This window comes from Lutjanus erythropterus, chromosome 9 (assembly GCF_056507025.1).
Source record: "Lutjanus erythropterus isolate fLutEry1 chromosome 9, fLutEry1.hap2, whole genome shotgun sequence".
Lineage (NCBI taxonomy): Eukaryota > Metazoa > Chordata > Actinopteri > Lutjaniformes > Lutjanidae > Lutjanus > Lutjanus erythropterus.
This window is the reverse complement of record NC_139325.1, coordinates 9446336-9463825: the sequence shown is the minus strand read 5'-3', so window position 1 is coordinate 9463825 and position 17490 is coordinate 9446336. Positions and strand designations below refer to the sequence as shown.

General features: G+C 39.0%; 1 protein-coding gene across 1 annotated transcript in view; it reads right to left on the bottom strand.

Moving 5' to 3' along the window:
* Window positions 1-17490, bottom strand: part of LOC146321064 (furin-like protease kpc-1) — a 248404-nt gene that overhangs the window by 214912 nt on the left and 16002 nt on the right. Inside the window, exon 3 of the mRNA XM_084726094.1 lies at window positions 2548-2640. Coding sequence (XP_084582220.1) covers window positions 2548-2640 — 93 coding nt within the window. The remainder of the gene's footprint in view (window positions 1-2547; window positions 2641-17490) is intronic.

Sequence of the window (17490 nt, the reverse complement as noted above, 5' to 3'; positions counted from 1 at the left end):
CCATCTCTTTCTCTTGCCGGTGAACGTGTGTTTTGGTGCGTGCACGTGTGTGTAAAAGTGCTTTTGCTCTGTGCGTTTTGTTTGTGCGTGTGTGTCACTGTGAAGGGCCAGGGGTCTGGTGCACCCTGGAGAACGGACAGGGCCAAAGCCGCATCTCCGACCCTTCATCCCCTCCCGTCCCTCCTCCCTCGCCCTGTGCTGTCATGGGATGTCTCCGTGGGTGACGGTTTCCCTGGCAACGAAAGCCCGGCGAGGAGGCTGCATTGTGCGCTCCGAGGGTGATGCGGAGCGGCTTGTTGAAGGTGGCGAGGGAGGAGGAGGGGGGGCACAAAGTGATATCGGGTGGAACAGGCACACGAGCTACACAAGCAAGGTAAACAACTTTGAGCCATTACTCACCACATGGCTCTGTTTCTTTTTTTTCCATCCTTCTCGCTAATCAACACTAGACCCTGATTAAAACAGCAACGCCAGCCAAATGAACTTCCATTTGCATATACATGCTGTGTAAAATCAGAACCGACGCCAGAGTGTGAATTCACCTTGACGTGGCCGTGTTAAATGTATCAAACAGTCACGTCTAAGTAGCTGAACGCTCTGATTTGATGTAGTTACAAATCCATTTCCCGCTGTGTTACACAGACAGTGCGAGTCAGGCCAAAAAAAAAAAAAAAAAACCCAGAACAACCTCAGAGTAGCTTCTTTTGGGAAGCTGCAGCTTGATCCACTCTTTAGATACTAACATGTGATGAGTATGTTAAGAGTTACTGCACGTTTTTTGTCTTTTTTGAGCTGTAAACTAAATTATATTGCTGTACTATGATGAAACACATTAATGCTGGTGTTAATATTGGCATTTCTTAGCAAATGTACAAAAATCTGCATTTCATTGGTTGAAAATGGCTCAACACCTACTGTTTTAAATCACCCTAACCTGTAAAAGACCAGTGCTGAGATAGTCGACCATTTGGACTCCTCTGCATCATGACACCCTCTATAGTATGCATCATGATGCTAATATTATTTGTAATGTTTCTGCCTTAAATCACTGCCATCACTTGCTGTCAAAGAACACTAAACATAATTTAAAGAACTTTTCAAAAGTATTTTTAGGGTGCATTACCTTAGAAATTACCTACCTTAGAAATTGAAAAAGATTAAAATGAGCTCATAGATTTGTTTGTTTGGACATTACCCTCAGACAGCATTATACCATTGTGGAAGAGTATTTCAGGAAAGCTTTGCATCAAATCAAACTATCAAAACCCTCCTCAAAACAAGACAGTGACATGTGAGTGTCACTGTCTTGTTGTGAATTTGTTAAATTTAAACACTTGTATTCATTTTCCTGGTGTGGGTCTTTCCTGACATACAGTATGTTGCAACCATTTGTTGTGTTGCTGCCATCTCTGCCACACTGTGTATGAGTTAAAATAAATTAGCTATCAGTGCATTTTATACCCTGTCTTATATTGTTTGAATATTATAAAAACTTAAATACACAAGACCAAAAAAAAATATCATGCCATAATGGTGTGGTGTTAGTACTTCAAGGCAAGGTTTTCCCATAACTTAATTATCAAATAAAGTACATTAAACTTAAGTCATCTATTAATGTGAATCCAGATTTTTTCAGACCTTTTTCTGTGGACATAACATACATACATAACATAACCCCCAGAGTCATGTGACAAATTAAAGCACTGCTATTAGTTTCCTGAGGGTCCTGCCTTGTTTTTAAGTATTGCACCATAATTGAGGATGTATTGTGTGAGTGTAAAAGGCCAAACATGGGTATGTTACCAAGGAGCAACGCTCTCTAATCAGAGTTGGGGTGGCCTACATCTCATAGTAACTGCTCTTGAGTGGCACACAGGTTATGTTACCACACAGAAACTTTTACAAAGAGTCATGGATTTGCGTCTAGTGACGGTCAAACCTCCAGCAGGCTCTCTGTGTTTCTGTGGCAGCAGCTGTTCATGGCTGATTAGCTGACCACAGGGCTGCAACTAGTGATTACTTTCATCATCAATTAATCTGTTGATTATTTTCTCAATTTATCGATTTGTTGTTTGGTCTATAAAACATCAGAAAATGGTGAAAAATATCAATCAGTGTTTTCCAAAGCCCAAGATAACATCTAAAGCACAAAGATATTCAGTTTACTGTCATAGAGGAGTCAAGAAACCAGAAAATATCTTTTTAAAAAGCTGAAATCAGTGATTTTCTTGATCAGTTATTAGAATAGTTAGTGACTAATTTAATAATTGATTACCCAATTAATAACAGTTGCAGCTCTATCTGACTATCAGCTCTGTTTCTGCTCCACAAAGCACAGTCACTTACACTGTCACGTTGGTCAGTGTGTCCTTACCTATTGCGTCATGCACCTCGTAGCCACAAGGCCACGCCCCCTACAGTGTTTGTCCTGTGGACCCCCAACTCACCCCCTCTCCTCAGCCTCTTGCTCACATTTTTTTTTAAGCATTTTTCAAAATTATGCAGCGGATGCCATTACATTTCAGTAGAACAATTAAATATACTTACCCCTGCTGCGGACGCAAGCTTGTTCTCGGAGGCGGTTCTGTCAGGGCGCCCCCTGCTGTCTCTCAGGGTGTACAGACCCTCCAGGCTGCCAACCTGTCATCATAAAAACATACTGCAGTCAGGATAGATAACGCCTCAGTTTCACTACATAAAGGGTATAGAGAGTTGATTTGTTAGGTTGAGTGCCTTTTATTTAAGAATGCAAGAATGCAAGACCAATACAAGTACAGTGTGAGGGTCAAAACACATAACATATTCAGCCTTAATCACCCACATGACCAACGTGATATCAGCGTATCCCCTCTGGCCATCTGTCTTGTGTGGGTTTTTCTGTGAGAGGTGGGCCCGAAATCAAATAGCGCACAGTTTATCTAACCTTATCCTGGGCTTTTCATTTCCAAGCCTTATAAACTCACATCGTATTGACCGCCTGGGAGAGTTAGAACTAACTAAGTGAAATCTACTCGGCTGCAATTGTGTGCAGGGCGCACATTGTGCGTGTGTGTGTGTGTGTGTGTGTGTGTGTGTGTGTGTGTGTGTGTGTGTGTGTGTGTGTGTGTGGCTTGCTGATTCTATCTTCCTTCACATTCATTCTCTCTGTTCTCTGTCCCTGAGGTGCATCAGGGCTGAGACTGCCGAGTAAATTGTCCCAAATTGAGTTCCTTCTTGCCGGCAGATACAGGCCACATCCCGACCGTTTAGAGCCAGACAGAGGGAGAAAGAGGGAGAGGGAGAGAGAAAACAATCACAGCACACATCACTCGCTTGAAAATCTTCTCTCTAATTTCTCTCTTTGCCTTTCTTTTCTACCCTCTCTCCCTGTCTCTCCCTCTTTCTCTCTCCTCTGCTGATTTCCCTGCTGCCTCTCTTTCTTCTCCCGGCACATTATTCTTCTGCTCTCTCCCTCTTTATATCACTCCCTGTGTGTCTTCCCTTGTCTTTGTCTGCTGAGATAGGTAGACATCAGTCTTTCCTTGCTCAGCTTGGCTTTTTCTCTCCTTTGATGATTCTCTGCCCTCCTGCTTGTCTTCCTCCATCCTTTCTCCCTCGATCCATGCTACTTTTCCCCATCTCCCCTACCAGCAGTATTTCTCTTCCGTCTCCGTGTCCTTTCCTCACCCTGCCCGGTTTCTAGTCCTCCTTTGCTCTCTCATCCCACCCTCCACGGCTGGCTGTGCCCGGTGACATAGTACCCATCAGCGCAGACCTCCTGGGTGGAGGAGTCTCGCTCTGACAATAATCACACAGTAAGTTTATAACGCTGGCAGCCCAGCTGAGCTGAGCTGAACTGAGCACACGCGACTCCCCTGACGCCGGCACACTCCATTTAACTCAGCGGGGGGCTGCAGGCTGGCTGGGGCAGGGATGAAGCATGAGACAGGGGATGGGGACGCCAGTGGGTTTTTGGGATGGGGGGGTACTCGGGGCTGGTGATGGAGCAGTGACTGGAGACAGATATGGAAATGGGATGAGGAAGGATGGCTGGAGCTGAAACTGGTGCTGCAGGGGATGAAGAAGATGGGGGGAAGGTTTTGGACTTTTGGGTTCAGGCAGTTTTTTTTTTGTTTTTTTGTTTTTTTTTTAAGAAGTTGCTCATGTCACCGTCTCGGCATGGAGTGATAACCCCTCTCTACTTTCACTGCTTACTCGCTGAAAAATCCCTTCTCTCACTCTCTTCCCCCAGCTTTTAGGGTGGGTTTTTTTTATTCTGGCAACAGGGTCAGAGAAACTTCTCTCTGACTGGAGAGCTTGGGTTTCAAGTAACACCTCCCTTGCTGAAGTTCCCACCAGCTCAGAAAACAAAAGAAAAGAAAACAAATCCCCACTTTGATATTTATTTTTTTTTATTACTTCCCACCATTCTCACAAAAATATCAGATATAACAAGGCCCCGCTTTTAGCTCTCCTGTTTGGTTGCTTGGTTTATATTTTAGCACTCACTGGAATTTGCTTTTTAAAAATAGAAATCCCCTAAAAGCCTGTAAAAAGTACACGATTGAAGATGGTGGCAGGACTTTGGACAGATGGAGACAAAGGATGCACTGATCCAACTGCTACCTTAACTCAGGGTATCTGCTAATACAGGGTACCACTCAGATACCAGTGCTCTTTTTTTCACATTTTTAACAATTTTGTAAACTATGCCATGCAGAACTCATTGGAGCCATTTCTTATTAAAGCCAGAGGCAAGGGATTTCTTTGGCAATAAAAACAACAACCTGGCAACAAGAAAACCTGCTGCGACTTCATGACCATATTGTAAGTGAAAGTGAAGACTTTTCATGACACTGACAAAGAAACTGGTCTGCTTAATAAGGTCGGTATTTGTGGCTGGGTACAAGTACTTAACACCTTTGAGGTATTGACCGAAATAACCCAACACCAAGTTGTACTGAAACTTCACCACTCAAACAATATTTATATTCGATCCTTTTTGTACCCAGACTTTCAAACTCTCTCCGATGTGACATGTGATTGGCCAGAGCTAGCAGCAACAGCTACATACAGTCTGGTGAAGCTGAGCGCGGTGCATTTGAGATTCCACCAAAACGTTGGAAAGTACGGTCTGAAACACATCTGTGGCAGCTGATAAAAATAAATGCAGAAAACATGCAAGTATAATTGAGAAGAAAGTGCAGATTTAAAGACTGGACACAAGATGGGACAAACATAAGCGCTCCTAAGTCAATAAAATGGAGGTGGATGGAGTTTAATTAGCAGTGGTCACAGCATTGGAAAAAATACATTTTAACTGAACAGCATTATGTCTTTCCAGAAACTGTGTCCCTCTGACTAACCAGCACAGTGTTGGCACTGCACTCTGTGGAGCTCTCCATGGTGCTGATCCTGTGGCTGTGACTGGATGGGGGAGCTGTGCTGGGTGGTCTCTCTCCTGTCCAAACCTGCTGGAGGCTGGCCACCAGCTGGAAATTCTAGCCAACATTTTACCATGCTTGATCACTGACTTCACCTAATGTTTTTGTTTTCAGCATTGCAGCCGTAGATGGATCTCCAGTTACAGCAGACGGATACAGTGTCAAACCCCACGAGTCTGTTGCAGCTATGGTTATTTTCAAATCTATTACGAAATTAGTATTAGAAGTATTACGATTTTTTTTTGCTGACAGTCTGTGCCTCTTTTGAGTTGCAAGAAACATGTCAAGCTAATGTCTATTAATGGATAAAAATAAATTAATAAATAATGAATAAAAATATAGTTTGTCTCAAATTTGGCAGTGCCAGTCAAGTTCATGAATCAGTTTTTTAGGCCCATAACCAATTTTTGTTCAGTTCTCTTGCTAGCTGTAGAGTTTGTGTTTATCCAAGACAATGAAGCTCTTTATATAACTCTAAATGGGCTCAGGGTTCCTCCGAGTTTATTGTAAGCCAGCTGGCCTACAGAACCTAAGTTCCCTGGCTAAGGATTGGGGAGTTTTATTTTTGAAGGAGGTATTTTTAAGATGTTTCTTTTGACAACAGTTACAGTGGAGTGGCCTTTGGAAACACTGATATAATGGCTGGAAAGCTCACCAGCAACATCTGTTGGGTAAAGTGCAAATGCAACAGAGAGTGGAAAAGCCCCTCCCCTTCCAGTGTCCGCCATGTAACCTTATTTTGGAAAAATGTATGAAAGTCAACAGCAAGAAACAAATCATTTTTTGATCCCATTTGAATTAAATTGTAACATATTAAATTAATCAAGTCAAGCTGTTGAAAACACACCATTCCAAGACTTTGCATTGTTAGATTTTTTTTGTAAAACTAAAACTTGATTTTTTTTAATGTGTGTTGAATGAATTACTTCTTTATAACAATGACATAGTAATATTTTCAAATGTCCAGTTTTTTTTTAGCACTGATTTAATGTAGGGCCCTGCATCCCTGTAAAAAAGACAGTTGGCTGCCAGCCCCCTGTCAAAGAATACTTGCCACCAGGCTTAACAATTTTGCTGGGGGAAGCCCTGGGACTGCATTTATGTAGTGTTTTATCCAGAGTAACCAGGACTTTTTTTGTGAAAGACAGACTGCTATTGAATCCTTTAATTGCCATTTTCTATTCACTCCAATATTGCAGTGGTGGCAGCAGGATTCTAGAGGCAGACATCTCAAAATCTGAGCAAATAAAAGCCAGAACTGTTTGCCTGGACACACCAGAGCTAAGCGAGACAATGTGTTTTTTGTAATTTGGGTGAAACAACCCTTTAAAATTGCGAAAGCAGTCAATGGCCCATAAAACGCTTCCTGCTAAATGTGTCACTTTGACAACTTGACATTATTGACACTGGATGTGCACAGCGAACACACATGCACACACAAAGTCAAACTACAGCTGTACATGGAAATTAGTGAGCAATTTCAACCCGACCAAAACAAACGCGCGCACACACACCCTCCCAAACTTACACACACGCATCCTCGTGCCCTGCCAGAGCAGGTTCACAGCAAAACAATATGAGGCCAATCAGGGGACCATTGGTATGGCTCTCCCTCTGCTAATGAAGGCACTTTGAAAAGGTAATCTAATTCACCAGCAGCAATTAAGGCTGGGAGCGCCTTGTCACTATCAATTATCCGCTCCTTCACTCATGTTCTCCAGTGCGGACGCTGAGCCTGCCTGACACACAGCACTGTCGGACAAATCAACCCCATCAGCCAGCCAGTCACTGAGAACACTAATCATGAGAGTGTTCAAACACACAAACACACACACTCACACACACGGATAGATACTGTATGCTTGAACCATTGCACAATGAACTAAATAAGCTTGACGTGAATCGGGACGTCCTCGCTGGCTGCAGTCAGAGGTAGATCTTTACTTAGTGGATCCATAAACAGTATCAACAATAGATAATGGACCCTACAGGCTGCCGTAGGTGGCGTGACTGATGTTTACATCCATCGAATATTGGTTATTGATTGAAAACCCATGCTACTGTGAAGTGTTGTGGGTTTTTTTGTGTGTTTATTAAGTACGTTTCAACTTGTCTTCAAACTTTTGTTTCTATCAGGTTTACCCAACATTTAACAAAAAACATTCGCAAATAGACTGAATCCAAGACTGCAGGCTAAAATTTAAAAAAAAGGCATGTCTTCTCGTCCATACACCTAATAATATTACTAGTGCTGAAAATATTTATTGATTAATTAATTAGTTGATCAACAGAAATTTTAATTAAGAAAAATGATAACACTTAATGAGTCTTTTTTTTTTGGAAAACTGGTCAAATGAAAAGCATTGCGAGGGCATCTTTTCTTTCTTTTTTTTTTTTATTACTATTTTTTCATGTCCTCTCTCTCCAGGTTTGGTGAGTTTCAATAAAACTGAATAATGGAGAGCTCCTTTAAGAGTTGAGATAACTCCCTTGCGTCTTAAGTCAAACAAACCACTTACAAAGCCACTGCATGATCTGAAAAATGGTCTGTGCAAAGCTGAAAATGTGGCTGTTTTTTCTTAGCTTGTGAAAAGTTAACATTTAAATGATTTTCAGGACAGCAACAATACTTTATAGATTAAAAGATTAATCCAAAACTGAATCTAGACATACACTGGTAGTAAATCCAAAGGAATCTGCATCCTAATAAACAGAACTGAAGACAAATAATTCATTGTCTGTATATGTATATCGATATTGATATGCAGCTCTCACATCAAGTTTCAGTTTGTAGTATGTAGTGGTAGTGGCATTACAACACATGTGACTTCAAGACAGCTTAAAAAATGCTGCAGTTTAATTAAATCTACTTAATTTCAATTCAATTAATTTCAATTAATTGTATTATCGACACATGTTCCTATTCAGAGTCACACTGGAATTATCTAAGCATGTCTTAGGCAGAGTATAAAGAAAAATCCTGGGAAAGTCAACAGTCCATCTCAAATCCCATGAGTTAAGTTGGTGAGGAATCGATGTCTTGTTTAAAGACACTTGAACAGGACATAGAGAGACGAATAACATCCCAAGTGAGACACATCTGATCATTCGTCTATTTATCTTTATCAGTGTGATTAGACAAATTATCGTATTACCCCATCAGACTGGAACATCAGGTGCCTACCACTATAACTGACTGACATTTCTTGGAAATATAAACAATTCTACAAAGCATCCAGATCGTGCACACCTCCACCAAGGTCAACAAAATCTTTAATGGTCATTTTCATAATTAATAATAAATTATTCATTTGATTTGCAAAATACACAATAGTGCTGAATTTAGAGATTCCAAATAGTTTCTGAGGATATTGAGGCTCTGTAAAAGGATAAATTATGCAAATTCTCATGTCAGTTAGACTCATGACGACTGAGGATGGACACTTAAACGTATCATTGCTGCTGTAATGCCAACTGTAGCCGCATTTTGTAGATCACCTGGAGTTGATGTGTGCAACATCTAGACTTGATCACACAAATGCACAACACACCCACATATAATGGCACATTATGTCAAATAAGACTTCAAGAATGTGGCAAATGGTTAGAGGAAAATATTATTATATTATTATACAATCAAAATCATATTCAAAACATCTTAATGTGTAGAGGAAATGGGTGTTTAAGGTACGGCTGCAACTAACAATTATTTTCATTTTTGATTAATCTATCAAATATTTTCGTGATTAATGGATTACTTGTTTCGTCTATAAAATGTCAGAAAATGGTGAAAAATGGCGATCAGTGTTCCCAAAAACATCCTCAAATGTCTTGTTTTGTTCCCAACCCAAAGATATTCAGTTTACTGAAATAGAGAAACAAGATAATATTCACATTTAAGAAGCAGGAATCAAAGAATCTTGATGTTTTTTCTTTAAAAATTACTCAAGCCAATTTATCGATTAGCAGAATAATTTCCAAATAATATAATAGCCGATTAATAACATATTAATTGCTGCAGCTCTATTATGGCATTACGAGGAAAAATGAAAAGTGCTTTACAAAGTGCCACCTGGTGTTTTCCACAACAAAGACTAAAAGGTTTGTCTGTTATTTTGCAGAACTTTGTACCAAAATCCATTAAAATGGTGTTTCAAACTAAACACCCACATGTGACATGTTTATTATTAGTTACAATGCAAAGATTCAAGTTCAGAGAAATATGAACTACTTGAAAGTCTTTCTGAGGTTTTTCTAAAGCATGAAGGAGAGAGTGAATGGAGACACAGCGCCTTGACCTGCCGCCCTCTTCTCGGACTGAGGATATCTCCACAATTCAACGAGACCTCGAGACTCCAGACAGAGGTATACACTGAGAGACAGGACTATTGAAAATGCTCTTCTCAACGTCTCAATTGCTTAACTGAATCTCTCCAACTAATGACCTTAGTGCTGATGAAGAGGGAATTAGCATGACAGTAATGCTGCTGTAAGAAGAGTGCTGCAAAGCCTTCAGAGGATAATATCTGGACCTGTTGCTGCAGGAAATCAAAAACTGATGGTACTGGCAAGTGTTAATGAAACATGAATATTAATTAATTGTCATCAGAATTGTAAACTTAATCCAAGACTCATGTTTAGGTGTCATTTCACAGGTGTTCATATACCACCTCTTATCTTATATTCATGTTCAAGATATCATTTGATTATGTTGACGAAGAATACTGCTGTATTTATTTATAGTTATTTTTGTATATTAAAGGGATAGTTTGGATTATCTGATGTGGGGTTGTATGAGCTACCCATTGACAGTCTGTGTATCACCTACAGTAGATGGCATACCCCAAATTTGGAAAAGCATAGCCTTTTCTCATGGGAAACAGCCATTCTATAAGTCAGATATTGCTGAAATCAGTAATTTTACCTCTCTGAACACAGGAGGGGCTGGTATTCATCTGCCTTGATCAGTTCATTTTTTCGTGTTATTGTATGATTTTTAGGGTAAATGAATTATCCTCCTAAAAGACAGAAGTCAGGCGCAATAATGCAAGCAGGACGAAGCTGCAGGTCTGTATGGGTAAGTTAAAAATGCTGATTTTGCCCATGGAGTTCAGTTGGTTTGGAGACAGTAATATTTGGCTCATAGAACAACAGCTTCCCATCATAAAAAGCAGTCTGATGGCAAAGAAAAGCTGTGAAAATATTCTAAAAATTGCATACACTGAAACTGATATTGACTGATTTCAGGTGGACCTTTTTTAAGTGGCTAAAATACCTTTTGTTGCAGACTCTGTCTACAGCAGTACATTGCTTGGATTCCATTGCTGGTGGCCCTCTCTGCTTCTCCATCATCTACTGTAAGTAGACTGTGTAAGTATACTGTGGAGGAGTGCCTCATACAACCCCCCCACTGTTACATTAAAACAATGAAGAAAACTTTGGGGATTAAATTTTAAAACTTAATGGATCATCAAATCAAACTCTTACATATGCAATAGTAGCTTTAAATTAATTTCTCCAATCTACAGCACTAATAAAGGAAGAAAAAGAAAACAATAGCCTTGTCACTGAAAGAAAACCTCTGCTGAAACCACTATTACTACAAGAAAAAATCCAGGCTACGATGTGCAGCATTTTTCTTGTCCTTCACATCAAGCACACTTGCACATGTGTATTCAGGCTCTTGTGTAAGATAAACCTTAACAGGAGCTGCATAAAACACCAACCCTCACCTCATATTATCTCCTGTCCTCCTGGCACACGGCAAACACACCCTGCAAAACCACCGACAAGCATGCCTTTTCAGCACAAATAACCCTGTCGGCCCTCTGTATTTGTGATCCAAAAAATACTGCAGACAGACAGTGTACTAATTTCATTAACATAATGCACTAGTCAGATGTACCGTGTGTGCAATTAGAGTCTCCAAATAACCTGACCTGCATGTCTTAGGACTGTAGGCGGAAACCCACACACACAAAGACTCCAGCAGCAGCAGCAGCAGCACATTCAAACACAGGACATTCAGCAGCGATGCTAATGCTAACCAATAATTACTATATAATATCTATTTACTGTATTCATAAAACCATGAAATTCTCCTTTAAGTTTAGAAAAGTTACTTCATACGCTACAACTTTCTGTGTATTATTGGGAATTAGGCCAGCAAATATGTTGGAGTACCTAACAAAATATGTTTGCAAATAATCAATATTTTAATTGAATAATAGGATTTAATTTGCTTTAATTCCACCTCGGGGCACCACTCTTCAACAGAAGACAAAAGATGGCTAATTAATAAAGTCTCAATCTCAATATATATTAAACTATCAATCTGATACTCTGATTAATAATTAATAAATAACTACACCCAAATTACCGGATCAATAGCTAGTTAGAGGCTGGCAGCATTCACTCTTGTACGACATTAATTAGGCCAGCAGGTACGTTCAAAGGTGTTTAATTACACAATAATCAAAGTACAACACACACACAGCTAGAGCTGCAACCAATAATCGATTATTAATCGACTATTAAATATATCACCAACTATTTTGATAATCGATTAATTGTTTTGAGTCCAAAAAAATGTCCAAATTCTCTCATTTGAGCTTCTCATGTGTGAATACTTTCTGGTTTCTTCACTCCTCTGTGTCAGTAAACTTAATATCTTCAGGTTGTGGACAAAACAAGACACTTGAGGACATTTAGGCTCTGCGAAACAGTGCTCAACATTTTTCACCATTTTCTGACATTTTATGGACCGAACAACTAGGCCTAATGAATTAATCAAAAAATAATCAACAGATTAATCGATAATGAAAATAACTGTTAGTTGCAGCCCTACAATCAACTTAAAGCACCAAACTAAGAACAGTGTGTGTGCGAGGGAGACAGAGTCTCTGTGGTCCCAACAGTATTAATTGAAAAAAAAAAAAACCCACAGTTGAAAGGCAGAATCATTCAATATGCCATATCACAGTTTATTCTGAGAAGGAAACAAAAAAAATAAATCTACAACTATGCCTTGGATCAGACTGAGCTACCACTGCTGATAAGCTCCCATAAGGGAAAATATTGGACTTGAGAATTCTGGAGCTGAACCAACAATCACTTGCAATTATGTGAGTTGGAAGTCAGAGCGATTCCAAAGAAGAATAATAGATTAATCAATTAAAGAACTGAATTTTAATTATCCCACAGAGGCGTTTTATTTTGTTTAAGCATCTACCTAATGTACAGCCTCAGGAACAAGTTCAGTTACAGTATGAAATACATTATGGTACACTGAACACTGACGCTAAATACCTTTTGGTCTGAAGGTTGACGGAACGCAACATGATCTTCTAAGACACCTGAACAGTATAGACCAAGAAATACAGTATTATAACTCAAGATAAAGAATACATAAAGACCATATTTATCTTTGTTAATATCTCTGTAAAAACAGTGAACCTTGAACTGCTCTGCACTTACAGGCTCAGAAAAACTCTGCTGGTTTCTCTTCCAGCTGAGACACTTGACAAAGTAAAGGACACTAAAAGCTCTAATTAAACTCGTCGGGAGTTTTATTTTCCACTGAAGCATACTGAAAAGACTTCAACAATCATAAGTCTTGATTTGAAAAAAAAAAAAAAACTTATGTTGTGAAACTGGATTGAAAAATTACTGAGTTAAGTGTCTGATCTTTAAGTGTAAGGGCTCATCACAAGAGCCTGCTGATAAAAAATGGTTGCTAAAGTACTAATTTTAAAGTACAACTACATGGAGCTGCAACAATTAATCGATTATTAATCAAGTATTAAATTAGTCACCAAGTGTTTTGATAATCAATTAATTGGTTTGAGTAATTTCCAGCTTCTTAAATGTGAATATTTCCTGGTTTCTTTACTCCTCTATCAGAGTAAACTTTTGGGTTGAAGATGACATTTTGGGCTTTGAGACACACTGATCGACAATTCTCGCCATTTTTTGACATTTTATAGACCAAACAATTAATCAATTAATAGAGAAAATAACAGAGATAAAGCGATGATGAGAATAATCTTTAGTTGCAGACCGAAGCTATACTTGCCTATTATATCAAGTGGAATTTTTGCCATACTCTGTCAGTGCATCAGTGATTTCTGCAGATTTAGTTTGTTATTCAACATTTTACTTCATGCCTGTGTTTTGCTTTTGATTCTTCACTTGTTTGTTATTGATTCCTATGGATAAGAAATGCCTCTGCTCCCTCTTCAAGTGTCAAATCTGATTATCATACTGCACGGCATATGATTGAAAGGCCCAAGTATCAAGATTCAAAACAACTCACTTGAAAGGAAAAGCAGATTTAAGGCACAAGCTCAACGAGAGCTGCAGGTATTGTGATCTACTTGTTCTATCTTTTGTTCCTTAATGCCTGGGTTTTTTAGATTTTGTTTATTTTTAATGTGTTTGTGTCCTTTTCTTGTCTGCTAAGGTCTTTTCTTTTTGTTTGCTAAATCAGCTTAAAAATGTGACTTGTTATGACGTGTCACGATCATCCATGAGAATTGTTCTACCTTTTTAAATCATCTTTGCTGAAGGCAGAACAGCTCACCTCTGCTTTAAAAGCTGTGTTTACTATGTGAACTGAGCTGACACAAACAGTTAATTACAAAAAAAAACAACTATTAAATGTTTACCTCTTGAGACCAGAAATATTATCACTTTATTGATTCATTTTTTTTTAACTACTTATTGAACTTCCAATTTACAATATGAAAGAAAAAAGAAAGTAAACCCTGCATTTGAGAAGTAACCAATAGTTTCTGACAAATATTAATACTGAGATTAATACTGGTTATATTGTTGAATCAGCCTGATGGCTAGCTAACACAAGCTAAAGCTAACCATTTGTGCTCAAAGTTAATGGTTTGTTCTGGTTAAAAACTTAAAAATTAAACATCACATAATGACAGAACAATAGTATAAAACTGTGAGTAAATGGCTTTTCCCATTCAACCTACATGTCTTAATTTGCAGAATTACACAAGCAGATGGAGGACTCCAAACTGCTCTCTGCTCTCAAGGCATCTACACTCCATCTGGAACAGGAAAATAAAGCATACCAAAAGTCTGAAACTTGCAGAAAGAGAATTTTCTAAGCAACAGTGAGATAACAAAACAAAAGGTAAAGATGGAAACCTAATAATTGATACCGCCAAGAGTTTGTGTATGATACAAACAAGTAGGAGAAGTAGATGTGCAGCAAAAAGGGACCAGCTGCTAAGAGGAAAATGTGAAGAAGGGAGACAGTTATCTAGTTTACCTGTGCTCACATCTCTTAATACTTTTCTGTGAGAGCAACAAATTTTAACTTGTGCTGGATCCACCAACATTTTTATGATGACAATAAATCAAACACAGTGATGGGACTTGCTGGAGGTGATAAACGCACGCAGAATTATCACCCAACCGTGCAGTTTGCCCTAGTTCAACAAGGCGTTTTAGCATCTTTCAGCACGTTTTGGTTTTACAGTCCACAGCTTTACGTCTTTGGTTCAGTCACAGTGTTCACATCAACATTGTTTCCAGTAACAGCAGGCGGCTCTTTTTGAGTGAAAAAGCTCTAAATGAACACCAGGCAGAACAAGCAACTTGCTGGTAAACATAGTGGAGTATTTAGCGACAGATATTTCCCTCTAAAGGTTGTGGAGATCAAATCAAAACTAAAAGAAGAGTGAACACTGGACTTACATTCGTCCAGTGGCCAAAACACGACTCCAAATAAATGCTTATGCTGCTCCCTGCCTGCTAAATGTCTGCTAGCATGTTCATTATAATAACTTCATCAGGTGGTAACAAGTCATTGTTGCATTTAATGGTTGTTTTTCTGCCCGCAAGTGGCAAAAAATTAAAAAATAATGACGATGATATGGATGCACAATAATATCGGTACAGCATCAGTATCAGCCAGTATAGCCTTTGAAATAAAATATCATATCAGCCTAATTAACATATCTGCTGATATGACAGGCCAGAAAGACAGAAACGGATAGCAAAGTTGCTATTTGCAATGACTGCGTTCCTTCAGCACTACAAATTGCATTGCTCATCTTAAGAGCCATCATCCTGATCGTTATGACGAATCTGTGAACGACAAAGAGAAGAGAAACTCGTGGGGAAAAAAAAAAACATCAGCAGTAGTTTACTTATTTTTCCCAGTGACTGTATATATATTGAAAAGCATTATACTTTATGTCTGCATCTGTCAGTGGGCCATCATGACAAGTGTAAGTGTAATATGTTAATTCCACTAAAAGATAGACTTGATGTTCTCTGCAATTAGATGGAAAAAATAAAACAGTGTGTGCAGATATCAGTATCTGCAAAACTCTAATATTGTGCACCCCTTGCTTGTAAGTAATTTTCCCAAATTGAATATTATCATGTACAGGCTGAGTCTGTTATGTCTGGGACATATTTGTCTTTCAGCTGTTGCTATTTTGTGTGAGGAAGCAGCAGGGTTTAAGGGAAATGTGTAAACTCTGAAAAACACAAGGACTAACACTACAACACTTCAGACCAAGTGGTTTACTGTAATTATATCAATATACCAAATACAAATTTTTTCTTAGGCTACTGTAACTACATGAAACTATGCCCAACCAAACGATCACCAACCTCAGCCGAAAAAATTCTAACAGTATCTCCATGGCAGCTTTCATAAACAAACAGGCTGATTTGTACTACTGCATCTGATAGCAGTTCAGCAGTCGGACGGAAGCATCCGCAGGATCCATGCCCCGCTGCTGCTGACGGCCTCCAACAGACAAACAGAAAAGAGGAGAGAGCAACAGCGATGGAGGGAGGGATGGAAGGGAAAGGCATGAAGGATAAACAAAAACAAACACAGACATCAAGAGTCATTGAAGCAGTGTGTGAGAGCCACGTGAGGCAGCCCACCCTATGGAGAAAACAGCAGCTGGTGTGTATACTAACAGCCCTACAGGGGCTGTGGCCTCCACAGCCTCAAATATGGAGAAGCAGAAAGGAGAGATAGGAGGAGGGCTGGGTGATGGAGGGGGATGCTAGGGGCTAAATGGGGTGAGCAGTTAAGCCTTGTTGGTTACAGTATTGGCAGGAAATGCAGGAGATGAGAAGGGGGGGGGGTGAAGGGTTCTACAGTCCATCTTAGAGTGACAAATACAGGGATTGATGGGTTTTTAAAGGGAAATTATTCATTTTGAATTGAGTTATTTAGTGTAAATTTGACATAAGGATTACAGTTTATTATATCTTGGATCTATTTTTTTTTTTTTACAGTTTTGGCTTTTATTTCTACAAGTAATAAAACTGATGTACTCACCAAGTTAATCGCTAATTAGGGAACATGACAAAAATCACTAAAATGAAACTGAACGAGGCAAAAACAGGGGCAGTCAGATGATCGTACAGGTTTTAAACAAACAAACCTCCATGTTGGTATTGCATTCTGCCAGCTATACAAACAAATTAAGAAATGATGAACACTGAGACATGATTTCCAGCCTAGAATTACCGCCCTGTGGTTGTATGCCTTCTCCGCCAACCAATCAAGTTGTAGTTTGCATCCATGTTTGTGCAGACTCACATAAAATATGTAGTGAAGACTTTGAAGGAGCCGAACAAAAGATATTAAGTGTGGTTTTTTTTGGCAAAATGGAAGTCATCACTTTATTAACATGTGTGATTCCAGTGAATAATTTCCAGTGAGAAAAACGCTGTCTTCACTTAGAGACAGATTTTTTTTTTTTTTTTTTACAAACATCACACATTTTTACAAATGAGTATAGAGGACTGATAGAGAGCTGAACATTATGATGTCACAGTGGAGCTGACCTTTGACCTTTTAAATAAAAAATGTCATCACCTCATCATTTCATCCCGTTAGACATTTGTGTGAAAATTGACTTCGACCACCAAATTCTAATCAGATACGCAGGAAAAGATAGAAAATGGAGAAAAAACTTTCCAAGCATGCTAGAAAAAAGAAATATGTAAAACCTGTATACTGAATTGAAAAATAGGGAAAATGTTGTTAATATTACCAAGTTGTAATACA